This window comes from Falco cherrug, chromosome 1 (assembly GCF_023634085.1).
Source record: "Falco cherrug isolate bFalChe1 chromosome 1, bFalChe1.pri, whole genome shotgun sequence".
Classification (NCBI taxonomy): domain Eukaryota; kingdom Metazoa; phylum Chordata; class Aves; order Falconiformes; family Falconidae; genus Falco; species Falco cherrug.
In genome coordinates, this window is record NC_073697.1 from 90,608,412 (window position 1) to 90,633,027 (window position 24,616).

General features: G+C 53.3%; 1 protein-coding gene and 1 long non-coding RNA gene across 8 annotated transcripts in view; both read left to right on the top strand.

Moving 5' to 3' along the window:
• Nucleotides 1-6,066, top strand: part of LOC114017554 (uncharacterized) — a 46,021-nt gene extending 39,955 nt beyond the window's left edge. For both annotated transcript variants that reach the window (XR_008732581.1, XR_008732582.1), the window contains one exon: nucleotides 1,701-6,066. This is a non-coding gene — a long non-coding RNA (uncharacterized LOC114017554). The remainder of the gene's footprint in view (nucleotides 1-1,700) is intronic.
• Nucleotides 6,067-6,189: 123 nt separating this feature from the next.
• The window catches only part of MSI1 (musashi RNA binding protein 1), a 31,591-nt gene continuing 13,164 nt past the window's right edge, over nucleotides 6,190-24,616 (top strand). Inside the window, exons 1-6 of one of the 6 annotated variants that reach the window (XM_055712563.1) lie at nucleotides 6,525-6,719; nucleotides 7,002-7,042; nucleotides 7,180-7,261; nucleotides 7,375-7,459; nucleotides 12,185-12,226; nucleotides 13,976-14,068. In XM_055712563.1, the coding sequence (XP_055568538.1) occupies nucleotides 6,661-6,719; nucleotides 7,002-7,042; nucleotides 7,180-7,261; nucleotides 7,375-7,459; nucleotides 12,185-12,226; nucleotides 13,976-14,068 (402 nt within the window). In that variant the 5' untranslated portion in view covers nucleotides 6,525-6,660. Of the gene's footprint in view, nucleotides 6,720-7,001; nucleotides 7,043-7,179; nucleotides 7,486-12,184; nucleotides 12,227-13,223; nucleotides 13,307-13,975; nucleotides 14,069-24,616 lie in introns of those variants that run through there. The other 5 variants (XM_055712558.1, XM_055712552.1, XM_055712547.1 and 2 more) reach the window with 5 other exon arrangements.

Consider the following 24,616-nt stretch of genomic DNA (forward strand, 5'->3'; position numbering starts at 1 on the left):
AGTTCTAAACCCAAGACATTTAAAAGCTGACGTGGGTTGCTGCAACTGGAGTATTTAGTAACAGCCATCTAGTTTCACGTTCCCTAGCCTGGAAGGATCGGGAACCTGTAAGCCTGAGTGAAGATACTGTGCCCTGGGGTGGGGGAAACCCTCCCTCTCTGGAGATACCACTCCTGGCCCCAGAGCATCTGTTCCGGGTGGGGTGCGCTGCTGTAGAAAACCAGGAGTTGTTTAAGTACAACACCCACCGGGCGAGTTTGTGCCTTGCCACAGGTTATTCTTCTACAGCAAACAGAAGAATGACCGGGGATGACTACAGCGCACCTGGACCCTCGCAGCCTCTCTGGCCTCCCTTCCGCATTCAGCAGGGAGGAGGCGCAGGCAGGTGTTACGTGTACGAAGCAGCTAAGCTGCTCCTGCAGTCTGAGGATGGGAGCTTTGCCTGGGAAGACACTGGTGTCCGTCTTGATTAAGATGTGATGCCTGATGTAAGTCATGTGACAAGTACAAACAAAATACCTTGGCAAAACCTTGAGGAACCAGGACAGGCTGAGCTGCTTAAGGAGATTTACAGCGTGTATTTCTGTCCTGTACACTTGCCTTGGTCTGAACCTTTCCCTTCTCAGGAGCTCTAGCATGCACCCTGGATTTTAAAGATGCTCTTCTCTGTTCATTTCTTAAAATAATCTGTAAACCTTCTCAATTTTGTGCTGTTAGGTTTAACAGTGTAGTCCCAATTACTTTACGCCACCATAGTACCAGAGTGCTATAAAGTTGTCTTCTGAGAAGTGCTGTTGGGATTTGTGGAGCAAAGGTCCCATCAGCTTAGATTAGAAAATAAGTCTTGAAGAAATGGGAGAGTTAAAAGCCAGCGTGAGTGTTATAGCAGAGGTAGGAAATCGATTGTGTCCTGAAAGAGAGGGGATGAAGAAACAGCTTCTGCTTGCTCAGCTCCTGTTCGTGTGTTGAGCCAAAAGTTCTCTGTTTGCTCCTGTAAGTGCATCTTCCTTCTGGTGCTGCTCTGGGACAGTGCCAGTACCCAGATTTTCTGCCTCCTGCAAGCATCCCAGCGGAGGATCCAGTGCTCCTTCCCCTGAGCCCTGTTCTCCCCTTGCTCCCCTGTTCCCTTGGACTCAGCTGTCTTTAAGGTGCATTTTAGAGGTCCTTGACATGGTGCTGACTTCAGCCCTGGATTAATAATTCACACATGCGTCAGACCTGCAGAGGATGTGCAGATCAACCGATAGTGCAGCATCACTGGTCCCTGCCCGAGAAGCTGGTTACTGGGGGCTCAGCAGACTGGGCTGCAAGGCGCCCAGCAGTGTCACTGCAGGGAGACACTGGAAAAGCTGTGTCTGCTGTGATGGTGTTTGGGGGGGGTTTGTTATTTTTTCGGTTTTCCTTTTTTCCCTACTGGGACACAGGATTTTACTTTTAATACAGAACTTAATTCTTTAAAAAAATGTTAATACAGAAACCTATTTTGCCTAAGGTATCTGGCAGCTACTGCACCGGCTGATGCTCTCAAACCGGACCCAGACCTTTTTCTGTTACCCTCATTTACCCAGCTCCGTCACAGACCTTTTCTCCAGTCCTGGCAGTGTTTGGCGCAGCCTGGCCCCATGCACTGTTCCTTCCCCTGACATGTGCCTGTGGACCACAGCCTTTAAATTTCTCTGTGTTATTCCTCTCTTCTCTAGCCTCCACCTATGCATTGGAATGCACCCGGAACTCCTCCTTCCGTTAGACAAGCCCTCACTTTTGCCTCCTTTACTCCAAACCCTTTCTGTTCCTTCACCTCATGGGATGGAGAAACCGTAGAACAACTGAAGACTGAAAGTGGTGCCAAGAGCTCACCTCTGTAGCAGACAAGGACAAAATAGAACCTGATCACCAAACTGACATTTGCTTCATTTGTTCTTAAAAATCTTTATGGATGGGGATTCCTTGGCCTTCCTGGCAGACCTCTCCCATCTTTAGCCATCTTCACAGTTGCTGAGTTTCTCCTAACATCATCTGTGCCAACTGAGCCAGTTGCCTTATCCTCAATGAGCGTGAGGAACAGTTTAATCAATATCTCCTTTAAAACAGTCTAGCACATCTGGTGGATTTCTGTGGCATCCATCCTCATCTCCCGCCTCTAACAGTGGGGAAATGTGTCCCTCTACGGCCCCATGGGAAGCTCTGAGCTTCCAGGTGAGGAGAGGAAAAGCAGGAGGCAACACTCTGCTTCCAAGCTGGGAAAGAGCCTCTTAACGGTGGGTGCTCTGGGAAAGGTCCCCTGTACACAGGTTGCTGGAGTGAGGGCTGGGGAGAGGTTATGCAGGAGCAAGGATGGAGCAGAAAGCAGTGACTGATGGAGCTCTGTGACAAGTGGCAACCAAGAGGTTAGGGGGAAGGTGGAGCTCAGGGCACCTTTGAGGCAAGAGGTCTCATTTTTCAAATCTGTTGTTGCTTTCTGTCGCTTTATACACAATCTTTGGAGTGTTGTGTTAAGGAAAAAAAAAATAATGGAAAGTGAAAATGTTTTCAGCTCCTCTCTGGAGAGGGGGACCCTTTGCAGGCTGCTGCAGAGAAGTGGCATGTGCACAGGGGCCAGGCTGGTGCGGTGCTGGGCGCTCTCGCTGTGTGGAGCAGCTCCAGTGTTAGAGCTGAGCAGTCAGTGTTTTCTCCCTCGCTTGCTGGGCTGATTTAGATAGGATCATGGAGACTAGACACCACGTAGTAGTTTTTAGAGCTTGTAGGGAGGCAGAATGGCAGGAAGGGCTCTCTGATTTTTCCCTTAGCCATCATTTCCCGGACAGCGAGTGGAAGCCTGCAATCTCTTACTGTCCTTCAGAGACCTCTCCTTTTTTGCTCTTTTATGCTGAATCTCTATTCACTATGCTACAAGTTCTCTCAATGTTTTACTTTTATTTTCCATTCTGTGCAAACCTCTTTCCCTTTTCCACCCACCCCAAGGCTCCAATCCCTCTTGCTGTTTTGTAGCAATTGGGGTGGTCTCCTCTCCCCTCCCTCACTTCTTTCTTCCAGTTACCCCGTTGTCTTTATTTACTCTTCATATTCCCCCTTCTCCTGTCCTTTATGCACCCACACCTATATTTCTCTTTTCTTTTCCTCTCTTGCATGCAGCCCTGTTCCTATCCTCTATTCTTTCCCACCCTGTTCTCGATGCCGTGCACCATGTAGCCTGTTTTCCCATCACGAACTTTGCTCTGTGAGGTTTCTTACATGAAGCAAAGAAATCCCTGGTGCCTTTGCAGCCATTCCTCTCTCCCTGTTGCTGACTGTACCCCCTGCCTCCCCACCTGAGCAGGGTCTAAATTATTAAGTTTCTCTAAATAGCTCTTCTCCCCTGACATGCCTGACTCTTGCCCCAAGCCAGCTCCCACCAGGCAGGTGGTGGCTGGGCAGCGGGTTCCCTTTGAGACAGACACCCCTGACTGCCCCGTGCACGGGCTCGCAGGGAGTTGTGCCATCAGCCTTCCCAGAGGGTCAGCATCCCCTCCAAAGCAGGCGTGAGTGCTGAGCAGAAGCTGCTGCCAGAGACTGGCATTGCCCCCAGGCTGCCTGTGGAGCTGCAGTTAATATCTTCCAGGTTTGCATGTTCAGCATTGTAACACAAATATTACAAAAATTATTTGAATTCCAGTTCAAGTTTGTTTATCAGCTGTCCAAACTAAGTGAAAAGCAAAACTTCTCTTAGTACCTGACTGCTAAAAGCTCCTGGCGAGAGACAGGTCTCCAAGACACAATCTCTCCTTAAGCCTTATATGATGAGGGAGGAAAAGAGGCGGCTGCTGCCCTGCCCCTCCCCTAACCTCTACTTTTTGGAACCTCCCTCTCGCCATGAATAACTCCAGTGTCTGCCACTGGTGCTGGGCAGAGCTTTGCCAATCATCCTCCTCAGCAGGAAGTGGACATGATTTTGATAGTGTCACTCTACCACACACGAGATGCTGAATAGCAGCAAGAAAACTGAGCAGTTTTGTTAATCTCACTGGTGTTTGGCAACCTCTCAGCAGCAGCCACAGAGGCACTACAGCTGTCTGTCTGCAGCCCCTGGAATACAATGCTGCATTATTTTATATTCGGCAGATCATCTTTCCAATCATAAGGTCTGGAATGTTTTATATATTTACTTCTCCATGAGGAAAGCTTCCTACTGTCACTAATCAACATATTTTTCAAGACCTGCTGTCTTATGCATTACAGAGATAAATGGATTGGTATTTACAAAGCACTTTGGGGTCCTAAGGTGGAACTACAAAATATTGTGTGTATGTTTTGGAAAGGGCCTTGGAATAAGTTACATGGTACGGTGTCATTCTCAGTGATGCAAGTCCAACCACATCCTCCATCCCAATCCTCCTGAAGGCTCACTTTTTTCCCCCTCTGATGTTTGCAGATGTTAACTTGCATTGATCCTGTTCTCCTTTCTCCAATGTTCTTTTGGGTGGAGAAAAAGAGAATAAAATAATAAGCATAATGAAAAAAACCTCCAAACCTAACAACGAAGCATTTTAACACTGTGTCCCTCACAGTGCTCTGCTTTGTCTTATAAGTAACACACACTTAAAATTACAGCAACACACTAGAGGTAAACCAAGAGATGTCATCCCTTAGCGTGTCCAACACTGAGCTTGTTTCTTTTTTTCTTGTGGTTTTGATTAGCATTAGCACTATGCCTACAGTGGGCAGTTATGGAGCATAAAACCTGTGCCAGGTGACTTGAAAAGTCCCCCCTTTGGAGTATTTGCCACCCAAATCAGAGGGAGCAGGTGCGAGCAGGCAGCACTGCAGCAGTGAGTTTGGGCAGCATGGCAGGCAGCACCGGTGGCTTTCTGACAGCCCAGCCCTCGTCCAGGTATCTCAGGACACGCCAGAGGAGAGGGCCGGGATGCTGCCTCAGCACCACTGCTTCCGCTGGCCACGCAGCCCTTCCCTGCCTGCTGCAGTACCACCTCTGCACGTTGTTATTTATATTTCCCTCCTGCACCGGCCCAGCTGCCTCTTGGGGCACCTCCACCCAAAGTGGTGACTTCAGTCCTGTGGAATGATGAGTGGGTTATTCTGGAGAAGCAGCTCAGCCTGGAATGGTGGCAGTGGGAGCTCGGGCTGCTCTGCAGCCGCAGCTGGGATGCTGCATAGCTCAGTTCCCAGGGGTAGCTACTGCATCTCTGGTGTTGTGTCGCCGTGCCCAGGTACAGAGCCAGGAGACAGGGCAGTGTCACTGACCCAGCTCAGGAAACTGAGTGGGTGAATGGTGGTTTGGCAGAGCTAACAGGCAGAGGATGAATTTAACTCAGAGTTGCAGCCGCAGGCCCCAGGATGAGGCCATGGCATCAAAGGTACTGTTGCAAAGTATTGCTAGAACAAAGGTGTCCTGGTTCCTCTCCAGGAGAGACCAGGCATATCGGCACACAGAAAAGCAGCCACAGGAGAAAGGGAAGAAGGGTCCAGTGAGGATGGCATGGACCTGAGCTGTCAGTGCTTGGCTCTAGGCAGTAAGAGGGTACGGGGGAGACTGGCACTGGAAAAAGCAGAGCTAGAGAAGCACATGGGGAGCGTTGGGCAGCACATGCCTGGGACCCCGCTGTACCCTCTTGCAACGAGGTGGCATGGCAGCTGGCACCGGAGGTTTGGTGCATGACTCCGTTCCAATACGCCACAGATGAAGACAAATCCCTGGTCCCAGGGCAACACAGAGCGCGCTTGGGAGAGGCTGCAGCTTTCCCCTGCCTCCAGCTTTACAGGCGTTTTGTGTGTTCGTCGCCGAGCTCCTCCAGCTGCCCAGGCCGGGCTGCCCCAGAGCAGAGCGCACGGACCTGCGCTGGGAGCCACCCGCGTGTGGATGAACTCGTGTGGCAGCGGAGGGAGGCTGGAGCCTGGCACGGCTCAGTCTGTCAGCCCGAGCGAGCCAGAACCCGCGCGGGGGCTTGGGGGCCAGCCCGGCCCCCCGCGTACCCGGGGCCGCTGGGGCTTCGGCCCGGCGGCGGCTTTACCGCGGCCCGCCGGCCCGGGGCTCCCGTGCGGGGCGGCCCTCACCAGGTCCCGGCGGGTTGCGGCGGGGGGGGGCGGCGGGCGCCGGGGCTCCCCGCTGCCCGGGCTGGGGGGCACGGGGCCGAGGCGGGCAGCCCCGGTCCTGCCCTGGAAGCGCCCTTTGGAGGGGAGGGCGGCGGCGGGGGCCGGTCCCGAGCCGGCGTTAACCCGCCCGGTGCCGGCGAAGCACCGGGGGGCCTCCGGGGTCCGCCGCGGCGAGCTCGAGCGCGGCGGGCCGGGCCCGGCTCCGCCGCTCTTTGTCCGCCGCCCCGGGGCAGGTGCGGGCGGCGCGGCCGGGGACAAAGCGGCCGCGGGGCTGCCGGGCCGCTCCCGCCGTGCCCGGGGCCGGGCGCGCTCCCCTGGCGCGGTGCGGGCGCGGCTCCCGGCGCTCGGCCCCGGCGCTGCCGGCGGGTTTTATGCGCAGGGCGGCCGGCGGGCCGGCGGGGGTGGGAGGAGCCGGGCAGGTTGTGCCCGCCGGGCCCTCCTCCCTCTCTCCCTCCCCGCCCGGCGGAGAGGGGTCGGGGGAGGGGGCAGCATGGCCTGTCCGTCCGGCCCCTTTTCCAGCGCTCATCTGCCCCGGGAGTGCGGCGCCGCTCCTCGCAGGGAGAAGAGGTCCGAATGGAGACAGACGGCAGCCAGCCCGGCCTCGCCTCCCCGGACTCCCCGCACGACCCCTGGTACCGCCACGGCAGCCGGCGGCGGCCGCCCCCCCGCCCCCCCCCCCCCCGCCCCCCCGCTCCCCCCCCGGCCGCTGCCGCTCCCCCCCCCCCCCCCCCCCCCCCGGCCCCGGCCGCCCGGCCCGGGCAAGCGCGGCGGCGGCGGCGGCGGTGCCGTTGCCAACATGGCCGATCCGCGCCCTCCCCTCCCCGCCCGGCCCCGCCGCCGCCGCCGCCACCCCCGCGGGGCGCCGCGGCCCCCCGGCGCGGCCCCGCTCACCGCGCCTCTCCTTCCTCCCGCAGCAAGATGTTCATCGGGGGACTGAGCTGGCAGACCACGCAAGGTGAGCGCCGCGGCGGCCCCGCACCTGCCGCCGGGGCCGGGGGTGGCGGGGCCGGGGCCGGGGGCCGAGCCCGGCGGGGGCGGCGGCGGCGGGGCCGGGCCGGGCTGGGATACCCACGGTGGGCGCTGTGCTTGCAGAGGGCTTGCGGGAGTACTTCAGCCAGTTCGGCGAGGTGAAGGAGTGTCTGGTGATGCGGGACCCGCTGACAAAGAGATCCAGGTGAGAGGCCGGGCCCGCGCCTCCCTTCGCCCCCGCCGCGGCCCGGCCGCCACTTTAACCAACTTTCTCTCTTCTCTCCGCATCCCCTCTCCTGCCCGGGCTGCGGGGCTCAGGGGCTTCGGGTTCGTCACGTTCATGGACCAGGCTGGCGTCGACAAGGTCCTGGCCCAATCCAGACATGAACTGGACTCCAAGACGGTGAGATGACTTCTCTCATCTCAGGGGTGCGTTGGCCGGCGGAGCGGCTGTGCTCGGAGCGGCCGTCGATGGCGGTGTTTGATTCCCCGTTAGAGGTTGTAAACTATCGATTCCCGATGCGGATCGATGGGCCCTTTCTCCGTCCCGCTCACCGGCCGGTAGCCCAGCAGCCACCCGCGCACCGGGCTCGCCGTCGGCCTGGGGCATGGCTCTGCGGGTCCTGGCGATGAATTTTCGTCCTGCCCATCGGTCATAAGGTGCCTCTGAGGAGTGACCGTGGCCTTCTCGGAGCTAGGACACCTGAGGGTATTTTGGGGCCAGGATTCGCACGGGGAAACGGCTGTGGCTGCATTTGGGGAGAGGGGAGCCGCCCCTTCCCCCCGAGCGCTGCTGAGTGCTGCTCCCTCCCCAGGGGTGCCATTCCTGGCACCCAGGCCCTGCTTCCCTTGGCCACGGTGGCGTGCACCCTCCCCTTGGCTGAGACCCTTCGTGCTTCGCACCCAAGAGACTCTCCCGTGGTTTCCCTGGGCGAAGTTTTTTGTAACGGTCATGGAGGTTCAAGACTTTATTGTCTCTGAGTGTGGCCAGCGCCCGCCCATGTGGGCCACCACCAGCCTCTCAGAGCGGCTGCAGCTCCGGCCCGTGCTCTGCGAGTGGGGGCTGATTAGAGGCCTTGGCTGGGCTAGCAGAAATGTTTCAGTGGCTCCCTGGGTTGGTGGCGTATCATGCCCGGTCCTGCCTTGCAAATCTGTGGTACTCGGGAGATGTGCAGGCTGTTTCGGGGGGTGGGGGTGAGATGTCTGAGTGGGAGGTCCCTTCTCTTCAGTTTTAGTGACTTGCCTTTCCCTGAATTCCTTTTCCGTAGTGCTGCCCTGGGGTGAAGGTGAGGGTAGAGATGGGGGAGCGGCAGGGGCTGCGAGGGGGTGGCACTGTGAGGAGGGGGGATGTTCTGGCTCCGGGCACGGGCTGCTGAGGAGTCCAAACATGCAACTTTATTTCTTCCAGCGCGTGGCTCAGGCGTCCTAGCCTTTATCTTGGCAGAAGGGAGAGGGCGGGAGAGTGAGACCCCCTTTCTTAGGGTTTACGGTGTGAGTTGCAGCGAGATTTATGTCTGTTCCTGTTTAACTGCCTGGGTCGCTCCCTTTGATGTGCACAGGTCCTTCCTCCCCACGGGAGCTCCCGGTTAAACCTACCCCAGCCTTCCTGGCCAGGGCTGGGTCCCCAGGACTCGCAGCCCTCCTCCTTTCAGGAGTGATGTAAAGTGAGTTTTGCTCTGGGGGAGGGTTATAGCAAAGTCTTCTGAGGAGGGCCCAGGGCTTTCTTTTTTTCTCATTCTTTTTTTTTTTTTTTTTACTAGCCTGTGTAAACATGGTGTCTGCTCAGCTAGTCCCGTCATGAGTCTGTGGGCTGGCATAGGCCCCTCTTGGAAAGGCAAGTGATGGATGTCTGTTGTAGCACCGGTCCCGAAAGCGTTTTGGGGCTAGGGGAGAGCCAAACCCCACAGTCTCCATTCTTCTCCCCAAACTGCCGCTGCTGCCTGTGTGAAGCCACTCTGCAGCCCACCATGCAGCCCGCGAGGGAGGGCCGGGCAGGGCTGGGCAGGGGCAGCCGGGCAGGCGCTGCAGGAGAACAGAAGGGCCTCGTGGTGCAGGGCGCGTGGGGACCGGCCAGCCATTGAAATTCCCAGCTGCATCTGCTCCGCTCGCCCTGCCGGTGCGGCAGGGAGAATGGGGGCAGTTTTGCCAGGGCCCTTCCTTTGTTAGGAACTTTGATCCTCTCCTCCTTTCCTTCTTACTTCTTATTTGGTGCAGTTTTCAGCCGGGTCGGATGTATTTGGTGTTTTGCCTGGTGATGGGTTCGTCTTGTGGTATGGCATGGAGGCTCCATATGCCTTCTCCCTGCTGGAGCTGAAAGGCTCTGCTGCAAGTCATGGGTTAAATGACACAAACTCAGCTGAATCCAAATTTAGGGTTTTATGAAACTTGCAGGAAAAGGCCTGGTGTCAGGACAGCCTTCTGTCAAGGCTCGGTGTCTCCTGGCAAGCAGCACTTGATAGGCAGTGTCTGCCCAACTTGTTGCTTCATTGTTTTCCGATTCTTCCTACCCTAACGAGGGCTGTTGGCCTGATTCTCTGGGGAAACCTTTGTGCTTTTCAGGCTCCTCTTTGTTTGTAAGCTAGATAGTAGCAGCCTATGGGGTTATTTATGAAAATGCTTGATATGAGATTGGCTTCGCAGGCTCAAGGTGAAAGATTTGTGTGACCGTAAAGCTGCAGCTGGCCACTGCCTTGAGCTTCTTCTTTATGTGCTCTGGGAAGAGCAGGCTTGGCGGTGCTGGGTCGCCCTGTTGTCTCTTTGTTGCCATTACTCAGTTTTTGCTGGGTTTGTCTTTTGTGGTGGAGGGAGCGATCGGCACCTTTTGGGCAGTGCAGACCAGCGGAGCGGAGGTAGCCGTGGAGGTGCGATGAACGAACAAATCCAGTTCTGAGGTCTCACGGGCCCTTCCCTGTCCTCCCCCTGCTTTGGGGCACTGATGCCAGCCGGGTTAATGCAGGAGTTACGTGACTTGAGCTATTAAATGGTGCTGTAGGTGGCCTAAAGAACGTTAATGAGGAGCCCAGCCGGCCCGCTGGTACACCTGTGACATTGGTGGGACTCCTATCCCCCAAGCTGTACGGGGTGAAGTGGAAGCGGTCTGAGCTCAAGTGACTTCCACTCACCGCAGCCTGATCTTGGGGGTTTGTTTTTTGGATACAATCTGAGCAGCTCTGAATGCTCTTACCCTTAGCAGATTTCTATCTAGGTTTGTAAAAAGGATCCATTACGTCAGCGGGTGACACTGAAACACAACTTCTCCAGAGCTGTTCATTTTAACACCAGAAATGCAGGAATAAGGTACCAGTGCTTTTGCATTAATTAGGAGGACTCCAGCCACCGAGAAGCAGTCCAGTTCGAGCAACTGGAGTCCGGCACTGAACTTTCTCCCCTCCTTGTGTTCCCAGGGCTGCCCCTGCAGTCGGTTGCCCTGGCCTCCCTCTACCTGCAACAATAGCTGGTTGTGCAGAAGAATTTGTGAAATGACTGCCTGCTCCCTCCAGCCAGGAGGACACGTTATCTCTGCCCAGTTGATCACACTCAGGCTAATGAGAAAATGAGGCTGAGCTTAGCATTGCCGAGTATGAAAGCATCTTCTTGGCAGGAGCTGAATGACACTGGCTGAGAAGTAAAAGACAGTAGATTATTGTTTTTGCTTATTATCTGCCATCAACCTCCTGGTCTCCTGCCGTCCCCTGTCCTCAGAATTCACTGTGGGTGTCTGCACTAGCCAGGAAGCGGTGGGTGGGTGGGTGGGTGCGTGGGGAGGGGAGGGACAGTTCAGATGCCCCAGGGAGGCACTGGAGGGTATGCTAATCTGCTGGCGTTTGGAGCTTGGGGAAGGAGGTTTATTTTTGAGTTTATTTGTGCTCTTCACTTTTGCCTCTGTTTACTTACGTGCTGAGTTTATTTATGTTGTAGGCTGTGAGTCAGGATGGAGGTGGGGAAGGCAGGGAGAGAAGCTGGTGGAAGGGCGCAGGGAGGCCAAGCTCTGGGGCTGTGTGACAAGTGAAAGGATGCGGGACAGTGGCCAGGCTGGAAAGCTGAACAAAGCCGTGAGAGGAGCTGGAGAAACACAGCTTCCTTTTGGGCTGTTTCAGCTGCCGGGCTGATGGGACGACGCTCCAGGCTGCCCTCCCAGCTGCAGCCTGCCCGAGTGTGGGGATGAGCCAGACCTGCCTTTAACCACAGGTCTTTGTAAGCTGATTTGTAGGTCTGGATCATCCCCGATGTGATGTAACTTTGCAGGAGTTGCTGTAAAAATAGGCTAAAAAGAAAGAGGTAGTGGCTGAGGAGGAGAGGAGGCTTCATGGGTGTTTGGCTTGCAGCTGCATTAGTGTTGTCCCAGCTTTTGTGGTGGTGGTGGTAGTGTGAGGCCAATGCAAGCACGCGCTCATCCGTGCTGAGCCCAGCAGAATGTGCGGCACCTGGATGGCAGCACGGGGACTGGCAGCTCCGGCCGGCAGCAGGTTTATAGAGAAGCTGAACAGGCACAATGGAGGGCTCAGCCTGTGGATGGGAGGCATCGCGTCATTGTGTGCAGCGCAGCCTGGGGAGAGGGGCAGCACGCTGCCCTGCAGCCACGGCCTTCGCAGCCTGGGGGGCTTTGGACTCCTCGGTTTAATTTGTGCTGTTCTGTCTGCTCTTTTATTTCTTCACCCTGTGTTTTGTGGGATGAAATGTTTGGCTTTTTGTGCGCTGCCTCTTTTTTGTCCTGTTACTGGCCAGGTGAGCTCTGTACTTGTAGGTAGAGTGAAGGGGGAGAGCCCAAAGGCAAAAGAAAGCACTTTTAATATTAGGCCGGTGATGCAGAGCACCCAAGGGCAGGCCGAGTGGGAGGGTGCAGCCCAGCCTGTTAATCCCAGCATGTGATGGGCTCTCTGGTGCATCTGGCCAGCGTTCAGCCAGAGCCGGACCACTGCATGCTGGGACTTGTAGTCTCCCTGGATTACACCTTACTGAGAGGGAAAGATGTCTGCAGTCAGCTTCATTTTATGCACCTCAGGTAGATTCTTTGGGTTTTTAGCAAGGTGCCACGTGGGCAGACACAGCCATGTGCATGGAGGAAACCCTGCGCCTGTCAATAGGCAGCAAAAGCGTGTTCACCTGTTCTTCCCCACGTCTCTTTCAGATTGACCCGAAGGTAGCGTTCCCCCGCCGAGCACAGCCCAAGGTAAGCACTGCGGGCAGCCCTTGCCACCCCAAAGGGTGAAATTCATGGTGGTGAATCTTGTCCCTCTGTGCAAGGTTGCTAGTGCGCGTAATGGAGTCGCTTCCTGGGGTTTGCTGAGGACTCAGCTGGAGCGGGGGCCGTTATGCTGCACCACCAGCTTGATGCACTATGCTGCGGCACACTCCTGTCAGGCTTGTGGTGTGGCGCTGGAGGAACTGGGAGATCCCTCCGTTGTACTTAAGGATGTGCTCACTGGAGCTGATGAAATAAACGATGCCCAGGCTCAACTTCATCCTTCTGTGGCTGCAGCCAGTGGCTGGAAGTTTCAGGCCTTAGCTGATACAGAATAGCTCCATGCTGCAGTGTTACGTAGGTGGAAGAGGGTTGTGCGGATGCACATGCATGTGTACGAACAGGTGTATGGCAGGGAGGGGGAGAGGGATTTCATTTTGTGAAATTCTTGTGTGCTTCAGCACTGGAAAAGGCAGAAGGAGTTTGGTGTTGGACCTTATCTACAAGAGGCTCTAGCACTGAAGTGCACGGTTGCAGGAATTTTTTCCGGGTGTGCAGCTAGAAACTTTTAACTGAGGAGCCTGCAGCAGGCTGGAGACTGCCTTTAGACTTTGGGTCTCCCTTTAACTTTGCTTTTGGATGGGAGTTGTAAAGTTTAGAGTCTCTCTTGCAAGTGCTGTCATGGGAGAAAGAGCTGGGGAGAAGCAGTGTCAAGAAGCAGAGAGGGAAGAGGAGACTGGTGCTGGGAGGGAAGTAAGGGGGATCAGGCACTGAGAACAATTGGTGAGCAGGTATCCTGAGTAACTGGAGCCAGGAAGCACATGGTAGGAATTGGGTTAATTCCATTAAGCAGTTTGGTGACAGAAGGTGCTTTAGTGTTAGAACGGGCTGCTCTCCAAGCCAGGGAATTGCTGCGGATTAGCCCTATGCTCCTTGGGGTAATTAGGACCATGTGTTCCTCTGAGAGCAGGGGTGTAGCCAAGCAGCCAAGGGGAGGATGCAGCTGGAGAGCCGATTCAAAGGATGTCGGTGTGCCTCAGCCTGGTAGCAATGGCCCCTCTCAGGGCAGTTAGTTTTCTTCCTTGTCACAGCTGCATGAGTGACATGGGGCAGAGGGATCTTCTCTTTACCTTCTTGCAAAGGCAGAAAAGATTTAACTGGGATTTGACTGGACTTCCTTTAAGTGACTCGGGAATGGGGGTGAAATAAGGCTTATTCCGTGTAAGACTGGGTGCTGTGTGATTTGTGAGCTAGGAGAGCGAAGCCTTGGGAGCCTTCCTGCGCTGGTAGGCCTCCTGCCCGTCTTTCCGCTCTGGGAAGCAGAGCAGGCGTCTCTGGAAGAACCTTCAGGAGGCTGGCTGCGAGAAGTGGCAGGCCTGCTGGAGGGCTGGGGAGGGTGCAGTCGTGCCCCACGTCTTCGGGGTGGTGTCAATGTGCCAAGGGAGTGGCAGCAGGTTAGCGAGGGCAGAGGCTGGTAATGTGCTGTCTGATGAGGAGGCAGTGGCTGGGCACCGGTCAGTGTGATGGGGTGGTGGGAGAGCGAGAGCGTGAACTGGGGTCTGGCGTGGAACAGATCTGCCAGCCGTGTTTGGCCAGGGAGCTTCAAGAGGGTGGAGGCTCAGCTGCAGCAAAGAGGCAGGCGCTTCCTGGCAGCGGAGGGGACTTACTGGCCTTTTGAATCTCATTCTCATCTTGCTCTGGGTTTATTCGGTGAATTCCTGTCCTTCCCCTTTCCAGATGGTGACCCGAACGAAGAAGATATTTGTGGGTGGTCTGTCCGTGAACACTACTGTGGAGGATGTGAAACAGTATTTCGAACAGTTTGGGAAGGTAAGTCTCCTGAGTGGTGTTGGATCAAAGCTGTTGCTTCTGGGGCAAAATGGAGTTTTCTGAACTTCTGTGGAGGCGGGGTTAGGAGCTTGTGAGTCTTTTGCAGAGGGTTAAGCAGATTGAAGGTCAGTTACAGATGCTGGGTGGCTGTAATGTCTTTGTAGGGGCTACAGCCAGTGACTCCTGCCCTGTGATTATTTGAAAGAATTTGTGCTTGTTCCTGGAGTCAATAGGACCTGGGCTAAGGGAAGTGGTTTTCTGTGGTTTTCCTATCCAGAGGCCTCTTGTGGCCTGTAGATTTGCGTTTTGTTCAAATGTTTGTAGACACTTTTAACAGAGTGGCTGCAGCATCAAACCTATGATGTTGGCCTGTTTCTAACACAAAGCCTTGTGATTGATATTTTGGTAATCCTTTATTAAGAATTAGCCTTTTGGTCCTGAAACTTCTCCTGCTGAGTCTTGTGCAAGTAGTGATGTTAGTTTTGGATATTTGAAGAAAATCTGGCACTATGACTCTCCCTTGTGTTGGCCTGGCTCTTCTGTGCCAGCTGGTGGCTCAGGGAAGGGTGGGCTTCTGTGGATGGAAGTCACTTGTGGCATGGTCCATGCCAGCCAGGTGTACAAACTGTGAGCTGGGACCGAATCGGAGGATAGAAGGGGGCTCGATCTTGGCCCTTCAGCTGCATCAGGAGGTTGTGAGCATCTCCAGGAGTAATCTCACTAGTACTGGATTGAAGGATCCCAAGATTTTTAATGGGATCAGGAACTGAAGGGGATCATTGTACCCAGATGCTGAATGTGGTCACCTCTGGGGGCAGGGCTCTGTGACTGTGTCACTGTTGTTCGGTGGTGGTGTGCATAGGTTTGCTGTTTGGGGCAGGAAGTGTTGGATTCTGTTCCTGCTGGGCTAGGGGAGCAGAACACAGTCTGGTGGGCAGTAATTGGGACAGGACCTTGCTGATAGCATCATGGATGTGAAGGAAAGTACCATGAAAACTGTAGAGCATGAGGGATGGCTTTGGTATTAATTTTCTTCAGAAAGATCCTGCAAAAGGGTGAAGTTATGCTAAGGCACATTAATTGGTGAAAGGGAGTTTTGTAGCCACCTTTGCTATATCGTTGGAACTTTTGGGCAGAAAGTTTGGAACGAGTGTTTGCTCAGTGCCTTTGTTCAGCTTCTGAAGTCAAATCTGCATGTCCTGGTGTGCTGTAGTGACTGTGAAGTGGAACTCCTTTGTATTTCTGCTCAGTCCTAAGAGAAAGTGGCAGTAGCAAAAGCGGTCAGATACCCCCATGTTTGCTAGTCATTAGCTCTGTGTGGTTTTATTTTCTATTAGAAATAAGCAAATTCTGTTGTGTCCCCAAGAGCTTTTACATGGTGTCACTGAAGGTGTCACCACTAAAGGTGGTGTTGTCCACGTGTCTGTGTAGTCTGAAGGTTGTTTGACTTGCCATGTGCTCCTGTACTGCTGATGGATGTGTTTTGATCAGAAAACAAAATGTTTTGGGTGTAATCCCCTTTTAACCTTAACTGTACGTCTGTTAATTTGAAGCAGAAGCACGTCATGTAGCACTGTGTTTACAAGCGGTTACAGTTGCTCTAGCTTGAGAAGTACTGTCCAGTTCTTTTGGGGTGTTACGCTGTTATGTTGCTCTTGTTTAATGGTCATGTGCTGAAAGGTGTCCTGACGTCAGGAGACTGGCAAGAACTGGTTGTGTCAGATTGTTTTCTTGGGACTGGGCAGAAGGGAGAGTTCTGCATTGCTTGGTGCAATTCATTTCTGAAGAACCAGCATCCTGGACTACACCTGGTGCTCAAAAACCTGCGTGAGGCTGATGCAGTCAGCCTCCTGGCTCTGGGGAGTTTTCATGGGCTGAGGTCAAGGCTGGTCAGATTGAGTCTCCATTTTTGGGGCAGTTGTCTGACTCATCTGGCCCCTTCAGCTGAGGAGAGCCTCCTCAGAGCTCTTGTATAAAGCGTTGCTCCTGGCCTGTGACCATCTTCTAGTTTAAGCCTCAAATAATTCACTGAAGGCCAGGAGCACTGTTTCCTGAGAAATTCTCTCCGGTTGGTAGCTCCATATGGCTGATGTGCAGATCAGTGGGAAAGTGTGTTTCAGAGGAAAGCCTCCGTGGCCATCAGCTCCGGAGTTCTGAGCTCTGAATGTGCCGCTCTGTGGTTTGTACAGCTGAGAGAAGCCTGTTGCCTTCAGTTTCAGATGTGACTCATGGAGAACATGATTTTGATACACAGACTCTTCTGGTATTTGTTTATGATACTCTGGGGCCTCCTAGCTTTCAGAGGTCTCCTAGGATCTCTTCTTTAGAGGTGCCCTTGGCACCTGACTCTGTGGTCTTCATCTCCTCAATTTATAGCATCTTTAAGTGAGAGGTGTGGAAACTTCAGTCGTGTTACCCTTATCTTGGAAAGTCTATCTGAAAAAAAAATTTTCTAAGTCATTTGGGTCAGTACTATTTCTGGAATTGGATTTGGACTGTGTGAAAAGGAATTGTTAAGGATGCCCCTTTAAAGCATTGCCTTGGAGGACTTACCCTGAGGAAATAGCTTTGTCTATTTCCTCCTTCTTCCAAGTGGCCCACATTTTTCTGGGATCTGGCAGGAGAAAAATCTTTCCTCTTCCCTGTGCATGGAGGCATGGGAACACTTAGGATCTAGAGAGGAAAGAGCAGGGAGCACCAAGTCATCCTGTGTTGATTCCTCAAGATCAAGGTACTGGGTTCCCAGGAGTGATTTTTAGTCAATTTTTGAGAATCCAGTGGGAAGCTCAGTTTGGGTCTTGGCTTCAGGAAGAGACAGATCATCCTCTGGCTGAGGACAAGAGAATATAGCCTGCTGAATGGGTTTTGTGTGAAGGTTATCTTTTAGGTAACCCTCAGGCCCCAAGCCTAAGTGTGTGTTAGATTGGCCACCACTTAAGGCCTTTAAATTAGGATAGATGCTTTTTGAAAAATACATTTTAGCACAGACAGAAAACATGCACATGCTGTAGGAATTACGAGAGGAAGTGCTATGGCCTGCAGTACAGATGAGGTCAAATTAGATTATCATAATGTTCCTCCGGTCCAAATCCGTGAACTGCAGTTCGCAAGTCTACCAAGGTCACTGGCATCAGTGCATCACGGGTCAGAAGCAACACACCTCATGTGTCCATTAGCAGGAAAAAAATGAAAGTTTGGTTGAGCTGGAGATAAAATAGTTTCCCATTTCATAAAACAAAATTCCCAAGTCTGATTTTTCCATTTTGGTATTTTCACTTACTCTCCTATTTTTGTTTTGTTTTCTTTTCTTTCCTTGCTGTGTCCAAAACCTTCTCTAAGTTTTGTAAAATGGAAGTGTCAAAATAAAAATGAAAATGTGTGAGGAGGAAATCCATGAGTATTACTTAGGGATAAAGGAAGAAAGGGGGAGGCTTGCGCCCCAGTTCTTCATATCAAAATGCTTGGTTTTAACAGGTACAAAGGGTGGAGCTTCAAAGAGGATCCCAAATACAGTGTGAGTTTCTCTGCTTCAAAGAAGGATAACCTTTTTTTTTTTCTCTTCCAAAACTGTGAATGAAAAATATGGGCTGCTGTTTTCCTGGGGAAGAAAATACAAAGGGTTTTTTTTAGTACAGTGAGAGAGACTGAGAAGTGCTCTCAAGCTGGCTATGGTTTGTCAGGTGCAGCTGCTGGGGCTTTGAACATAGTGGGATTTCTAGGAAACACTTCTGGCTCCAGAACTTGAATCTCTCTGAGATGCAAGCTAGGGCCATGGACATGCTTTCTAAAGGAGATTATTTTTTCAACTGTAGGACAGAAGTCCTGGAAAGACTTGTGTTCACAGTATGTGTAGCCAAGTGTCTTGGCTTAAGTTGGATGATGTTGGACATCTTTATAGACTGCACAAGGAAGTATTTCAACAGCCTGTCTAGATTCAGGCTGCCGCCCTCACTGAAACCCAAAACAGAGAAGGTGTCTTGCACCTACCACCTCAGGCATAGCTAGTCCTCTGTCTAGTTCAACATGTATGAGGATGCCTCAGAGGAGCTCAGGTCCCAGCTTCCTCCTTTTCTACTTCAACCTGTGGGAACATATTGTTCTGTATTATTTTTTTGAGGGAAAAAGATTTGTCCGTCAGAGTGATTTCTTTGGACCACCGGGTCTGATCTTGTGAGCAAGGTTATTTGTTTCAAATTGTAACTGAAAAAAACTCAGATCATCTTTCTTTTTCAAGGGCTAGTCTGAAGTTTAGTGGTAGAGAAAGTCAAATTGCAAGATAGGAGGCTCAGCACAAATAAGGTCTTTTTGTCATGGAGCTTAACTAAGCTGTGAAATCTTTGCCCCAGGATGTTGTTGCTAAAATTTGCATAGACTCCAAAATGATTGGATGTATTTATGGAAGGTCTTTTTAAATACGCAGACACCCCTTTAAGTTCAGGAAATCCCCAGATCACAAATGACTTAGAATATGATGGAGTATTCTGGGGTCTGTTGCAATACCCTTGCCTTGTCTTTGTGCTCTTCCAAAGGTGTCTGTTGTTGGTTGGTATCTTGTGGGGTGCTGGGCAAGGTAGAGTTTTGCTCTAACTTGGTGCAGCCAGTCTTCTGTCTGTCACTGGGAGAGAAGTTGATCATTCCAGGAACTAGAAATGCAGAGGTACTGGAAGAAATGGGGGCCTGGACCCAATTCAGGTGTTTGCACTCACAGTTTTCTTGTGTGCTTTTGCATTTCGTGAAGCAGCAGTGCAAGAAATATATTCACAGTGACATCTTTGCATGACTCACTAATCAGTTGTGGCTCCGAGGGTGATTGAAAAGTGCTCAAAACCAGCCTGCATCTCCCCCGGGGCCTGCAGGTGATATGTGGATGAGTCGGTCATGAAAGCTCAGCCTCTCTGTGAAGCAGTTGTGCCCAGAGAGAGATCTGCTCTCTAAAAATATCCTGGAAGCAAACAAGAAAAAAGATCTGCTGAGGTCTGAGGACGATTCTGACCTTTAGGCTGCCATCTAATATACTCTGTCCAAATTCTGGACCATTTGCTTGAGGCAGGTTTTGAGATCTCATTCAGGCAATGACTCTAGTACTGTCCTGACCAAGAGAAAACCACTGTATCAGAGGTGCTGGATTTGATGAGGGTTTGCATGTCTGTCACAAATGCATATTCATGTACACCTGCCAGAAAAATGGTGTGGTTGACTTGGGTATATGAAAGAGTTTTCCCTGCTGACTAATTGGAGAACCTTTAGATACTGATGGGGAATTTCTTTAAAGGAAGACTTGTTCCTATGCTTACAGCGCGCATGGTTTCCCTCACTTTGGATCAGGAGAATGTTAATTAATTAATCCTTAATCTGCTGCTCTCTGGAAATTTCAGGGATCAGAGCTACTTGTCAACCTGCTGTGGATTTCCAAACTGGATTTTGGATTTTCTTCCACAGATCAGAGGGCAATTTATGCAAATTCTCATGCGTAACATGGTTGCAATGAACAGATGGGGAGGGGAGGAGAAGGGGAATCTGATCACCTCTCTTGCGGCAGTAGGCAGTTTGGCTTGTGGTAACAATGCCTCTGGAACAAAGGGTTCTCTGTGCTCCGCATCTGGTAGGCAGATAGCCAAAAATGCTCTAGTGGTAATGGTCATTCAGGTCTTTAGTGGTTCATTTGATATTTACCAGGTGCCCGCGGCACAGCACAAGAGCGGGCAGGAACACCCAGACAGGCTGTCCTGCTCACCTGTGGCACAGAGTGGGCTCTGTCCCTTGGCCGAGTCTCATTCCCAGAGTTTTGAGAACAGGTCTGCAGAGCCGAGTAGAGAAGGGTCTTCCTGGCACTGGACAGGCACAGCATGCCTGCTCCTTGGAGCTGGGCTCTGGGTTGGTGCATCCTCGTCCCCAGAATCGACCTGTCCTGTTAGAGCAGCTGGGAGAACCTTGTAGGGTTGCTAATGTCCTCTTGACAGGATGGTTGAGCAGTTTCTAGGTCATTTGCTTTATATTTCCCATGTTGAAGCTGTCTCAGCAGTTTTTATTCTTCTGATTTTTCTACAAATATGTTGCCATGGTTCCTTCTAGGACCAGCCCAGCCATCTTTAGTTGCTGTTCAGGTGGAAGATGCCCATCTCTGCAAAGCCTTTGCTTGAATATTTACAACTTTCTTCAAGATCTGCCCATGTGGAAGTACATCCAACATTTTTTATCAATCTTGTGTTGGAATTACTATTTTTTTTAAATCTGCATGAAGCTGTCATTGGCTTCCTCTGTTGCAGACACCTGTGACTGTCCCAGGAAGACTGAAAGATGTTAGAGTGGGACTAAGCCATGGGAAAAATCAGGCCTTTTGGCCAAGGCCAGGCAGATTATACTGTATTCTATTTTGGTATTAAATGCCTTATATCAGTGCACCTGAATATTTTGGCTAGGCTGAGGGTTGCTTTGGTGGAGTCTCTCTCTAAAACCTGTGACTGTCAACTTTTCCTTCCTGTCGCCACCACACTGCTCTCATCAAAACCAGGTGCTGGTTTGAGAAGGGCCTGCCTCCTCCTCTCATGAAGGTGCTGCTTGTAGGTCATGCAGCAGGTCTCAGCAGTGGCAAATCCATGGAGGATTAGAAGAGCTTCCTCCCCAGGGGCAAATCTTTTCTCACTTTCTGAACGTGTTACCTCCACTGAGCCAAAGCCTTTATCTTTCCTCCACTGCCATTTGGTTTTCCAAAGCTAGAGAGAGCCACGGGAGACAGAATTGCGAGGAGGTGATGTTGGACAGCTTGGGTTTAAGACTCAGGGGTGCGGTACCTGCCCCAAAACAGCCAGTCTCCTGTGGTAGGGTTCCTTGGGAAGGATACACCTAGAGAGCAAAAGCCACTGCTTGTGGGACCCCATCATTTTTCCTTGATGGTTTTTGACCCTCATGGCTAAACATAGGGAGAGACATCATCCCTCAAAATTAACAAACCTTGAACTTCTAACTTCTAACCTCAGATGTTGGATAACTGAAGCTTAGACCAGCAAGTTAAATTGTTCCCTGAGAGAGAGTGTGCCTTTGCCGCTAGCTAAACAGTTTTCTAGTAAAGTGATCTGCTTCTTTGACTGTTTGAAGAATTGAAGCAAATTATTTGGGGGGGCGGCGGCGGGGGGAATGGAGGGAAAAACAATTCACCCAGAGAAAAAGCCAGTGTTAAAAGTACAGTTGATCATGGATTATTTCCACACCCTGTTAAAGATGAACTTTAGGGGTGCTTCTGAAACTCTTTGAAGTGCTGTTTTCCACACAGTTTTACATCCAGTTCTCAGGTAGCTTGCCTGTTTTGTCTCTGCCAGCCACCGGGGTCTGGTGGGAGATGGTACCTCCATTGCTGTGCTGCTGGAGAACCCAGACCCCCTTCTTAACCCCGTTCCCAAACATCCCTGCTCCCCCGACCCTGACACCCACCCCGCTGGCCCCGCGTCCCCTCACAGCGCTCCCCCTCACAGCGCTCCCCTGCCCATGCCCGCTGCCTCCCTCAGGGGGGCGCGGGAAGATGGCGGCAACTCTGTCCCGCCAGAAGCAGAGGGGGGCACTGCCGGTGCAGGAGGGGTCTCGCTGTGAGACCTCGCTCCTGGCGGTGCCGACCCCTTGCGTGCGGCGGTGGCGGGCCCCGGCTCGCGCCCTCCCTCAGACCACGGCGGGCCGCGGTGCGTGTGAGGGCGCCGCCGCTGGCGGGGCGGGCGCGGGCCGGGCGCAGCGGGGCGGCTTTGTGCACGGCGCTAATCCGGGCGGCAGCTGCTATTGGCGGCCGCGTTGCCGTGGCGACGGCCCCGCCGGCGGCCGCCTTTGTTGGGGCCCGGCGCGGCCCAGCCGGGAAGGGCCCGGCGCGGCGGCGGGGGGTGTCGGTTCGCCGCCACAATAGCTGCCCGCCGGGGGCTGCCACTCACACCTGACTGCGGCTATGGAGCCGGTGCAGGCCCGGTTTGTCCCGGCCCGGGGCTGGGCTTTGGTAGGAGCCGGCCATGGTACCTCCATCCCTGCAGCGCTTCGTGTGGGGGTCAGCCCGGGTGGCCGGTGCTGCCGGGCTGCAGGGAGCCCTGCGAGCTGAGGCAGCCAGGCCCAGCCCCTCACCTAGCTGCAGGGGTGGTGGTGAGAGCTGCGTGGTGTCTGGTGAGGCCAGACTCCTCAGGCAGGGTGCTGGGAATGGCCGTTCCCTGTGGACACAGGTGAGGCCTTTCTCCTGGTCCCCTGCAGCCTGCCCCGCTGGCCTTCACATGGCTCCAGCACCACCTCTGCACCCCTGCGGCCTGCAGGGCCCTGCTTCACCTCACAGCACTGGCTGAGTGCTGCCTGAGAGCACCCAGCTCATCTCACCTGTTGCCTTGGAAGAAGACAAGAAGATGCTCGTGTGTAGGTTTTGTTGGCAATAAAACCCACCAGCTGTAGCCATACACAGTTGAGGCCCTAGAGCTGAGTGGAGTGAGACTATTTCACATATTATGTATATATGCACTTAGCTATCTGTCTGTTAGATTCAGTTCATGGCAGGAAACAGCTTTCAAATAGCATATGCATGTTACTGTAAATACGTTTTTGCAAGATGAGTATGTTGTGGGGTACTGATCACAAAGAACCACCAGAAACTTAGAGAAAAGCTGAGATGGAGGAAGGCTGCAGCTCTCGGTGCCTGGAGCATGGTTTGGGATGAAGAGGTTGCACATCTCCTGGCTCTGAGTGCTTGAGCACTGCAGGAGTGCCCAGCCATTGCCTGGGATGTTGCTGTGAGGTGGTTTTGTGTGTGGATGAGTGCTGGGCTCTGCCACTTGCAGCTGCTTCCACTTTCCAGGCTCTGCAAAGAAGAGCTTGTTGCTGCGTCAGGTCAGATAGAGTAACTCAGCAGCTGGGTTGTGCTTGTTCCTGCTGGGTTTTTCTTTCTCATGCCCATCTCATCGTGGTGGGTTTGTGAGCTCCTGCTACCTGAGTTGAAGTCTTCAGGAGTGGCACTGCCACAGAGTGCGGTTGACACAGCTTTCTCCCAGTGTTTACTGGGAAGGAGGACAGCTATGTGCCCAGCCTTTTTGTGAACTGGATGGAGGATCTAGCTTAAAAAAATGAACCAAACCAGACAGTAAACCCTCTTGAAATATTTTTGAGCCATGTCAATTTTCCCCTCAGCACATCACAGTTGTGCTGGCACCGTGAAGGGAAATGGTGCAGAGACGGGAGCGAGTGTCAATAGGGAATGGCAGCATGATGAGCTGCCATCAGCCCCCAGCTCCCTGGCTGTGTCTTGGGAAGCTGCTGAGGAGTTGCTTCAGGTCTGTGTGAAGTCTTATGTTCCCCATGGCTCCAGCTAGATGCCTGGCATGATTTTCAGGTGTTTGTCGACTTGGCTGAGGGAGGCTGAGCCGGAACGGGAGAAGTGCAAGATGACCAGGAGCCAGGCTGTCTGTTTTCAGCTAGATCTTTGAGGGGTGGACGTGTTGGACAAGCCTGAGGGCATCAAAGATGATTGCTCTTGATGGCAGTGGAAGCATTAGCAAGGGCTCCTTCCATCCTCGTGGCACTGAGGTGGAGCCAGCTGTGCCGTGTTGTCCTGGGGGGCTGAGGCTAGGAGCCCTCTCCCTTCCCTGACTGGGGCTGTGGGCTCTCCACAAGCAAAGCCAGTGGCTGCCTGCACCAGGGTATGGACAGCGCTTGCCCTCAGCGGTAAGCTGTTCTGGAGAAGGCAGCAATGCAGATGCTTTCCAGGGACGAGGCAAGGGACGTTGGAGCCCTGTGGAGTTGGGGGCGTGTAGGGCTCACTGCTGGGGGGCAGCTGTCTTGCATGGAGGCGGAGGAGGAAGGCCGGGGCAGCTGCTGGCCAGAGACTGCTCCCGCCTCCCCTGAGCACTTCTTGCACGTCCAGTTTCATAATCGGATTAAGGCAGTGGTATTAGAGAGGAGGGATGGGTCAGTGGGACAGGTTTACACTGGGGCTTACACGGAGGGGATTGAAGTGTATTTTTTAACCCTGCTCGGCCTGACATGTGTAGCAGTGCAGATGCGCCTCTGCAAGGCAAGACCCAGCGGGAAGATGGGGGGAAAAGTGGCACCAGGCGGTGATGAGCTCGCCGGGGAGGAGAGCAGCCCCAGGCCGGCTGGGGGATGGGATCCAGCCGCCCCTCCCCCCCGGGAAGGCAGCCCTGCTCAGGCCTTGCAGTAAATTTGCTCTAATTACAGCCTCCAGCAGTGGGAAACCTCACTTAGAGGAAAGGCTCCTCTGGGGTGGGGGCGGGGGCGCTTCCCAGCTTTCCCAGGCAGGCTCTGTTGTCTGAGGCCTCCGCTTCCCCTGTCGCTGGGAGGCCCCTCTTCTACAGCTTTGCTTCTCTTCCCCCCCTTTAATTCTCCTCTCCTTTGAGGCCGGGATTTGGGAACAATGCCTTCCTTGCTCCTTGCCCCCCGGCTGGAGCCACAGGCAAACAATCAGGGTCGCTTGCTGCCAGGGGCTGGGCCGAGGGGGCTTAGCTTGGCTGCACCAGCCCCGGGCTGGTGGGGAAACCATGCTGGTTGTGGTTTGGGGTAGTGCCTGGTGTGGTGGGTGAT